This window comes from Limulus polyphemus, unplaced genomic scaffold (assembly GCF_000517525.1).
Source record: "Limulus polyphemus unplaced genomic scaffold, Limulus_polyphemus-2.1.2 Scaffold1495, whole genome shotgun sequence".
NCBI lineage: Eukaryota > Metazoa > Arthropoda > Merostomata > Xiphosura > Limulidae > Limulus > Limulus polyphemus.
Genome location: NW_013667105.1, coordinates 87,265 through 98,171, shown reverse-complemented (window position 1 = coordinate 98,171; position 10,907 = coordinate 87,265). Strand labels below are relative to the sequence as shown.

At 31.6% G+C, this 10,907-nt stretch overlaps 1 protein-coding gene across 1 annotated transcript in view; it reads right to left on the bottom strand.

Moving 5' to 3' along the window:
* Positions 1–9,664, bottom strand: part of LOC106463834 (12 kDa FK506-binding protein-like) — a 12,671-nt gene extending 3,007 nt beyond the window's left edge. Inside the window, exons 1-4 of the mRNA XM_013923913.2 lie at positions 9,542–9,664; positions 1,878–1,925; positions 1,268–1,380; positions 101–174 (exon numbers count right to left, since the gene is read on the bottom strand). Of these exons, the coding sequence (XP_013779367.1) occupies positions 101–174; positions 1,268–1,380; positions 1,878–1,925; positions 9,542–9,578 (272 nt within the window). The 5' untranslated portion in view covers positions 9,579–9,664. The remainder of the gene's footprint in view (positions 1–100; positions 175–1,267; positions 1,381–1,877; positions 1,926–9,541) is intronic.
* Positions 9,665–10,907: the final 1,243 nt, after the last annotated feature.

The window sequence follows — 10,907 nt, the reverse complement described above, 5'->3', positions numbered from 1 at the left end:
AAGAACGTCGAATCTGAATCACTTAGAAAAAACACGGAGGTGCTTAACTTTTTTCCAGGTGTATATTTAGGAACTAATTAAAAATACATTAAAAGGATATATTCCTGGGTGACCTATTTCTCCATAAGCATAGTCGGGAGAACATATCAACTTTGCACGTTGGCCCACACTCATCTAGGAGACAATAATAGTTATTGTACAGAGAAACTATATGGGTGTTAAAAGTTATCTTTATTAATACTTTATTTTGTCAGTAACTACCTTTAAACTCTTTAAAATGAAAGATTAACTGTATCCTATATAAAATCATCTTGTCCAAACACATTTATAGAGAAGTAGAATTTCAGAAACAGATGTGGCAATAACATTCATATGCATGAATTAAATTGTGGGATTCCAAGTAGATGCCACAAACAAACTAAGGAATACTACATAAGCCCTTTTTCTAAACTGACTAGTTTTAATACTATACGAATAAGATCAGACAAGTTCTGAAATAATTTAGGTCCAATACTGGAGATCAAAAATTAGAAGATTTTTAGTTTATTCTCCTGTCTTGTTTTCATATATTTGATGCATATGCTGCTCTTAAATTTTATGATAGAGAAGAGAAACTAAATATGGTTAGACATTTCACAAGTTTATGTAATTTTTAGTAGTTCCTTGTGTCACAATAGTAAATAAACCAATTTAAACAGTCTATCAGTTTGTTGCATATTGTACATAAAGTTTTTCCTGGTACATCAACCTTTTTAATGAAATCTCTCAATTTTGACTTCACCACTTGTGGTTTTCACCTAACAATAAATATAAATTCTAGTTCCTTTTCCAAACACTCCTATCTTGATTTGTTTTTAACCAAACATCCACTTCACCATGACACTCAAAAATTCATTCCTCTTTTACGTTAAATCAACATACAAATTTTCAACGACTTTTTTGGTGGAAGGATACAAGCCAAAAAATAAATGTCATTGTGCAAGATCTGAAGAATGTATTAATTAGATTCTGATAAACCAAAAATTGCAGTAATTATACATAAAATAATGAAATGTAGAGAATACATTATTGGGATGTAGTACTGAAATATGACTGTAATTTGAGCATGTTTTTACTTTTGTGTTATCATTAGAACAAAAAATAGGCTTGTTTTTCATATTTAGAACCACATGTATAATGAAGTTTATTTGTCAGAGACGAGTAGAGAGTCTATTAAGTGTCAATGAGAGGCAAGGTGAAGGTCACAAAGGAGTAACAAAAAACTTACCTGAGCCACTCCATGATCCCAACCCTTAATAACTTCTCCTTTGCCTATTTTAAACTTAAATGGTTGACCTCTATCCCGAGATGAGTCAAATTTTTCACCACTAGAAAGGGTACCTAGAAAATACAATTACTCTGTTATAGTTAGGGTTGTACTTTAATATGAGGAGTGGTGTAAAACTAAGTATTTGAAAATAGGTCTATGTACATTTACATTCAACAGTGTGATTAACAGGTACAAAAACTAAAATCTGGAAAAAGAACCTTTTTTAAAACAAACTTGTGAATTTTTTAAGGTGGCTCAACTGTAGAAAGCATTAAAATGATAATTACAACTAAAGTGTATGTATGATACAGTTTATATATAGTAAAAAGTTACACCCATCCTATTAAACAGGAAGCCTATAACAGAAGTTTGGTATTGCATATGGGCTACACAAAATGTGTTTAAATTTTGACTTTTGATGGCAAATATAGGAAAAAATATTTCTCTGATGACACAGCAATCATTTTTGTAGCTGTTCCATTTGCATGTGAATTATTTTACATGTAAGTAGGTATAGATATGCAATTTTTTTCCTCATCACAGTAAAATGATGGCTGTTTATGCTTACCTGTATAATGCACTACTACAGTCTGGCCTACTTTGGGAAAAGTCTGGCCTGTAAGGAAAGAAACAACAACAGTGAAAAAAAGAAACATCTGAGGTACATCTAAGTTTCTATTATAAAAGAGCACTGTCTAAAAGTATACACAGCATACTGTATGCCAGATGTTTTCAACCTGTGGGCTGTAATTCCCAAGGAGGCCACAAATTACAAGGTGTATTACAGTTTTTCATATCATTCCAGCTTGTAAATACACTTAGTAGAACTATATTATCCTAGCAAGAAAGGACCTACATATATATTTTTATGGATGTATGAAAACTATGTGTAGGGTTCCCTGTTAAAATAAAAAGGTTAAAAACCCTGTGCTCTAAGCCAATAAATGCATTAGTATATTAGATTTTTCCTATACATAAAAAACATTTATTCCTTATTCTGTTTTCCTTCTTTCACTAAGATACCACTGTATTTTTCTCACACACTCTCCCACCACAAGGAAACTGTGTTTACAAAAGTACACGATAAATTCTGTTATATTCACATCAATTTTAATGAACCTGTTATGTGTTATGCAGTACAAATGTTAGTTACATGTCATTGTTTTACTGTTGCTGTATCTGTAGAAATATTTATATCATACGTAACCAACAAAGATTACCACAAAGCCAAGCATAGAAAAAAAACACCCTGAAATCAAAAGATGCTAACTTAACCTGGTAGATATAACAATAAAAATGAAGTAATGCAAGAATTTTCACAAACTGGATCAACACAACATCACATCCCAAACTTGTGTTGTTCAATGAGGGCAAATGAAGAAAAACTACAAAGAAATAGTACTGAAACTAAACAAAAAATATAAACTAAAATGTTGCAGTATCTTTGCAGTCATTGTCACTACAACTTATAAGCTCAGTTTCAGAAAATATCACATTAAAGGAGGTCAAAATGTCAGCTTTCTGTCACTTTTAGGTTTAAAATGCAATGATACATGGGTTATATACAGCATGTATCATATACTTTTATGAGAAGCAAGACTGTGCATATCATGCATTAATAAAACAGTTTCTAAGAATTCTAATGTTAAAAACATTCCATGCTATTAAGAAAAAGTAATTATAAATAATTTCTAATCAAAACAAGCTATCTACATAAATTACACTTTTAAAAAAAGCTTTGGATAAGGTACCACCCAAGAGATTAGTCAAGCTAATAACATGGTCAAAAATGGGGATTGATTAGCTAACTAGATTGTAGGATAGTTGGATGAGAAAAAGTAAAATGTTATTAACACAATCCAGTCAAACTGGATCCTTGTTACAAATGGATGCCTCAGGGGTCAGTGTTTGGTCTTATTTACATGAATGATATTGACATGGCACAATTAGTAAATTATTACAATAAACTCTTGGGTATTTATAGCTGCATTCAGAAGTTGAGGTATTATCGGATGACTTGGTAAGTTTGACAAATATCGGAAAATGACCATTAATTATAGCAAGTGCAAGTTAATGCATTAGGGTTATATTTTGGATCACATGTTTAATATATATGAGAAATCACTGAAAGAAAGGATCTTTCTATATTACTGGATAAGTCACTTAACCCACTGAAGCAACATTATGTTGGTAGTAGTCAAATTTGGAGAATTTTTAGGGGGAGAGGGTTTATTTATAGACATGTTGATTACAAGTCAAAAAAGAGGTAATTATCTCTCTATACAAACAACTAGTTAGGCCTCACTTAGAATAATGTGTACAATTTTTGTACCCTTATTGAAGAAAGGATACTGACTTTCTGGAAAGAGTTCAGAGGAGGAATATTAGGATTATTCCTGGGATGGAATGGTTATCTTATAACAGATAGTTCATGAGAAAAAAAAAGGGGTAAAAGGTAATGTTATTGAACTTATCAAGTTTATCCAAGGGAATTGATAACATAAAAGCCTCTGATTTCTTTGTGCTGTATTTGGAAAATAATAAGTTAAGATGACACAAATTTGAGATTTGGAAATCACAAGCTAGACTCTAGTTAAGACAATTATTTTCTTAACAAAGTGACAAACTTGTGGAATGATTGCTGTTGGCAGTAGTAGAAGTTAACACTTTAAAGGAATTTAAGTGGAAAATTAACGAGTTCCTGAAAAAGAAAGAGTGAGTTTAAATTTTCACTTTTCTCAAGAGCAACTCTTAAAGACCAAATGGTTCCTTATGGTTAACAAATTATGTTAAATATTAATGTAGTTAATTTAATATATCAATCTAACTAAAAGTATGAAATATCAGAAAACAAACACTTTTAATTATTAGAATACACATATTCCACCAGCTTGGTGTTATTCACATTTTTGGCTGTAATCTAAAAAGTGTCCCTTGAAAGAAAAGTGTGACTTATTTGCCTACATTCTTAATGATACATTTAACTTCAGTTTACAGATTTTTCAGAAATGGTCTAATATACTCACTGGTGGACATGCTTGTGATCAAACGAAAACAATTATCTCAAGTTTCAGTTAGCATTCTTACAATATCCTAAACACAAGCTCAGCTAAACTCTGACTGGAACTCTGTGCAGTAAAAATGTATGTAATAAGAGTTTATGGATCACATGTCATCATGATTATATATATAAACTGAAAATGTTGCACTATACCTACGAGCGGTTCACTTCATGATTTCATTGTGCTCTCTCAGAAGGCCATTGCAATAAATTTTATGACTCATATACACAACTGCGTATTGCAATGTGACTATCAATAACTGATCTATTTGAAGGTGACAAAACATGCACATATAATTAAAGTAAAATGCTTTCTGACAATGAATTAAAATCTTACACTGATAAAATTTCTACACCAAATAAAAAAAAAAGGATCAATCTTAATTCATCTGCTGATACTGGAAGGTCATTAGAAAAATTTCTATTTACATTATTATTATGTTTTATTTCCTTCACTCATACCATTGTACATGTACATATGTCTGAAACCAGACAAAACACTATTTACATGTACAAGGTCATTTTGAAGAACTGGATAATAACTTGTTTCATACATGTCAGTTACTTGAAAAGTCAGTAAAACAGCTTACAATTCTTGAAACCTAGCTGAAAGAATGCAAATGATGTAATGATATTTAAACCTTAGTACAAAACTTTTAATATGAATGTAAAGCTAATTTACTAATACCTTATGGAAAAATAAGGTAAGAAAAATAATTAACAGTTACAAAAGATAATTCAGCTGACTGTCACCTACCAAACCAGCCCCAAAGCAGTAAAACTAAATTTTACTTGTCCAACATTTAAAGATTCTAAAACTAACAACATAAACACTACATAATCAGAAAACCATTTTAAGTATTTTATAACTCTGAACTCTCCCCCCAAAAAAGGAACAAGTCTGTATGTAGGTTCCTAAGTTTTATCATTTCCAATAATCAAGTTTATATTTCCAAACTTTTCATTCAACCTCTCACACAGATCACCTACAGGCAAATTATTGAAACTCTTTTAATTTTAATAACTTGAATCAAGTTGCCCTAAGTTTCTCGGTGCTCCTAATAAAACTAGTCTACTTATTTGAGCTTCTCACCTACTTTAACTCTTTCAGTATTACATTTTTGTTATCAAAATAAACAATATAAGTATAAATGACCTAGGATACACAAGGAATGCTTTCTGGAACTTACATATGTCCCAATAGGCAGTGTTGTTGGGTCATATAAATCCCAAGAACTATATGGAAACATGAACTATGTAATATATATATATATATATATTGTAAGGCAAAAGCAACTGGAAGGCCATGTTCAAAATATTTTTATGGGATATATGGATCCTACCAGTTGTGCATAAACAAACGATGGGGCAAGTACAGTCTAACAGTATTATAAGCCCCTCTATGCAACCTTTTAATATACTTCCTATACTAAAGGTACCAAAACAACACCCGGTACTCTAAATGAGGCCTGACTAGTCTTACACACAATTACAATAACCCTTACTCTTAAACTTTATCACATTTTGCAATATTGTATAAGGTATTTTTCACTAAAGTTAAATACTCACTTGAGAACTTAAAGCTTTTACTTTTTTTTTAAAAAACCACAATAAAGTTACCCTATAGTATTAGGAACTGCTTGAAATTTACAGTTCAACAATTCATATTATCAGTTGATAATGTATACAAGTATCTTAACATATACTGTGCCCTTAAATAGATAAGTTATTTCACTATTCATTAATATACTGATCAAAACAAACTTGTGAGAAAGATGAGAATTAATTCAGTAATGAATAAAGCTAATTTACAACAATGTTCTCACATTCTTCCTCATACTGTTAAAGATCATTGTTTCACCAGAGGAGTACGGTTAGTATTAGGGATACTTTCAGCCATAATCCGGGGAATATCTCATGAGGTGCAACTAGCTTGAGACATATAGGTTAATCATAAATCTGTATAATAAACTATACAGAATATAAATTATTTACTTTACTACAGTTAAGAAAAGTTATTCATATACAATCAAATTAATGTATCATTACTACACATGTAACTTGCTAACACAGTGGCACGATGTGCTATGCATTCTCACACCAAGTCAAAAAGTCTCAAATGGTAAATTTAAAATGCTTTATATTTCACCTGTAGTTGCAGTAGTAGTAGGTAAACTTCAATAAGGTTGGAAGTACTGTATAGAGAAGTGGGATGGAGATTATAGGGTGCAATAGATGACAAGAATGGTTAATGGCTATGTTTGAGTTTTACCAAAATATTCAGGAGGCTCAGAAAGATACAGTACACTATTTGCTTACTGGAGAATAAGAGATAATTTGGTTGCTCTATCAGAGTCAAAAATAGCAGAAGAAAGCAAAACAGGAAGTAGTCTTAGGATAAAGGCTGGTTAGACAGGAAAGTGAGAATGGGAGTCCTGGGTTTTCAGAATAACACAATAATAAAGATAGGGCTATAAATGCAGATTCAGTTAACAAGCGTGTACCAGCCTTTACATTTTTGAACCTGTGATTACTAGCATTGAGGAATATGATCAAGAAGCTGACATAGTTGTAGACACAGTATGCTGAAAAAGTTATTTACAGTGAAGAGCCTAGAAAAACTTGGCTTGCCAAAATTAATACAGGAAATTAAGTGTGTTGTCAATTTGAATGATGGTTCCAAAGAACATTTTCTATTCATGGTATATTAGGAGTGAAAGATTCTGAAAGTTGTAAATCAGAAGAGTTTCTTAGATGTGTAGCCCTTTCACGTTTTCTTTCACAGGCTAGATGCAACTGAATTAATTAGGCTTAGAGTAAAGATTGTCAGAGTTATGCTTAGAGCGACAGATGGGCTAGTTAGACCTGTGGGACAGTTTTCAGGGTAAGGATGCTAGAGAGAAGTTCCATTCAAGCAGGCAAGGTAGCAGGATGTTTGAGGAAGATCTGAAACAATTTAAGTTTCTATAATAGTTGGAAAGTTCAGAATTATTTGGTAGGATAGCTAGGACAAAAGGACGATTGAAAAGAATACTTAGAGCATAACAAGTTAAATTATAGTTTCAACAAACAAGCTATCAATCTAAAGATAACCATAAAAGATTTAAGAATAAGCTTAGTTGCTATTATTCTAATGTTAAGAATAGTAAGAACAACAAAATGATAGAGTTTAGGGTTGAAGTTGAAATAGAAGACAACATTATGATGGTAATTAGTGAAACTTGATTAGATTAAGAAAACTTCATTAATAGGAATTATTTTGAAATTCCAGATTATAGGTTACTTATATGTGGTATAATATGTAATGGATGATTTGTAGTCTGTTGAGACTAAAGACATAAAAGATAGTCAATATGGATTACAATCAGGTGTATTAAGGAAAATATGTTTTCAACTGGTAATCATTACAGACTTTCCAATCTGACTGATGATATCATTAATAAATTGTTTAATGTAATTAGAGTTGTTACTAATAAACATGCTGTTGCAATAATCAAAGGAGACTAATTACAGGCACATTAATCGGGATTATGTGGAGTCAAGTAGGGAGGGGAAGAAAGGGTTTCTAGAAGCGATTCATTATAAATTTTCTATAATATATGGTTAAACAATCAAACATAAAGTAGGCAATTTTAGGTATACTGTTAACTATTAATTACGATATGGTTTCAAAAGTGGAATTGGGGAACATCTGGAAAGAATAATCACTGCATAGTTATTTCTGACATTGTCCTTCTTGATGAAATGAAAAAAATTAAATTTTAGTTCCTTACTTTTAGGAATCCAGCTTAGAGATGATGAAAGAAGTTTTATCATTAGTGAACTGACAATGAATGAAATGGTTATATGGGGCAGCTTTGAGACTTTTGTTTTTATAAATGCTTTTAACTCAAGATAGGCATGTTCCCAAAACGAAAAGGATAACATGGAATATCAAAGCTAACTGGCTTTTTAAGGACATAAAGTGAGAAAACTACAGATAAATATTATAAAAGTGGCAGACAGGAAGAAAGACTTGCAGAACTATGAAAACTCTCAGAATTTGGTTAAAAATTAAATCAGAAAGTCATAGTGTTTAAAAGAAATAGATTACAATGTTAAGTCTAATAAGAATGTTTTCATTAGCTGTGTTAAAGGTAAGAAAAAATTGTTTCTATTTGAAGACTCGCTTTTACATTTTTTTTTTCTGTTTTTATACTTGAAATAATTCTTGACCATGAACATTCTATAGAAAATATTGGAAATGGTTAGAATCATGTAGATATTAATATTTTTACCTTCATGATTTATTTCAATGTCAAGCAACTTTTGAAAAAATAACACCATTTCCTTGTTAAAGTTTCAGAATATATCGTGTCATGGCAACAAGCTTCTTTATTATAACAAACATAATAATAAAAATTCTCAACTTATTCCAGAATTACTTGTTTTTTCAATAAAAATACAACTTTTATAGAAAGTTGCTATCCAGTTTTAAAGAACCTGGTAAAAATACAATTCTAAGAACTTAAGAGTGAAATTAAAGAATATGTAATACTAAGTTAATCATGCTATATCCATTGCCAACAAGGCTTATCACCCAATACTTTTGTCTTAAAATTTAAATTTTATCCTATATATTTATTAATTTACATTCCTAGATTAATGTTGAAATTATCATTATTGTATACTTGACATTTTAATTTGTTATTACTATTAACTAAATTCTCACAAGTACTAGTACTACTGTACTAAGCAATATATGATCATTTTTGTTTTAAGAATATAGTTGCCACACCTTTAACTTTGATAAACCTTTTAATATATTAAAGCTTTTAAAAACAATAATTTTGTATAAACTTTACAATAAGCAATATTTCGAACACAATAACTTAGATAAACTAACCAGCAGCGTGAAGTAGGCCTACTTTTAACTTTTAGTAACTATAGAGATGGATTGTTTAATACTAATAATTTAGGCCTAAGAATAAGATTAATACAAAAATCCAGACTTTCACCACGCAGAAGAATGCCCACTGGCCTCAAGCCTGAGAGCAAAAGTTACAGCCTTAAGACCTGCTTGCTTTACAAAATAGCTAAACGATGACCTCACTCTAACAGTAATAATATAAAATAGTATCTACAACACAGGAAGTTTTAAATAACGTTATAATTGAGAGAAAAATCCATACCATCGCCAGGTTTAATTGTTTCTATTTCTACTCCCATTTTCTTTCCGCTTTCACTTGAATACGCCTAACTTACTAGTAACTCCAACTAAGAACCGTTATCAACAACCGTAACATGCTGATTTGCTCCCTTAAACGCATGCGCAGAAAGGAGTTATCTTGCTGGTGTTGCAGTGCAAAAGTACGTGCACCATAACAGCAAGATATTCTTTATTGGGAAATAAAAACAAAGTTTATTGCAGTATCATACACCTTAGAACACAATATAATTTTCTGATGGGATTATCAGCTGTAGCAATGGATGATGATATAAGTTTTTCACTCAGAATAATGTTTACTCATTTAACCCTTCGATCCCTTTGTTTGTAGCTAAGCGCAAAGCTACACAATGGGCCATCTTTGCTGTGCCCACCACAGGTATCGAAACCGGTTTATTGGCGTGAGTCCAAAGACTGACCGCTGTGCCACTGGGGATCTAACCTCTCGGTGATCTAAGATAAGTGCGTAATAGAACCTTCCAGATAGCATATTTGTACCATAAGCCTCGATGCCAAACTGTTTTAGCGAACTTTTTCAATGTCGAACTATTTTCATAAGTGTGCCATTACAGGTGTTGTGACTTATGTATTTAATATTTAAAGTTAGATATTTTGTTTTGCTATATGTAGATGTAGCAATATGTATTGATAATATGTGACGTTTAGAAATTTCCCGAGTCTTAGAAATCACGCGATGTCTTGAATTTTCTAAAAATTCGGGAACCAATAGAGTAACAATATATAAACACTAGAAGAATGTTGGATAGCAAGTTAGTTAGTGAAACAGTTAGATATATATTATTTTATTACAAGTTTGTTTGTTATGGAATTCGCGCAAAGCTACATGAGGGCTATCTACGCTAGCCGTCCCTAATTTAGCATTGTAAGACTAGAGGGAAGGCAGCTTGTCATCACCACCCACCGCCAACTCTTGGGCTACTTTTTTACCAACGAATAGTGGGATTGAATGTCATTTTATAACGCCCCAACGGCTGAAAGGGCGAGAATGTTTGGTGGAACAGGGATTCGAACCCGCGACCCACAGATTGCAAGTCGAGCGCCCTAACCACCTAGCCAATGCCGGGTCCTTATTACAATTACAGCTTTTACAGTAACAAGAATATTGTTACGTCTCCGTTTGTTAATTAACTTTCCGTAACTTCGTTCCGACGAAACTTTAGCGACACAAGTCCTTACTTAATAAAACTGGTTTATTCTTTCTGAATACAACTTTACAATACACTTAATTTCAACAATCGCGCTAAAACAAACACTATATCAACGAACGTCAACAATACTTCTGACTGCAGTTCAATTACTCACTATCTAAA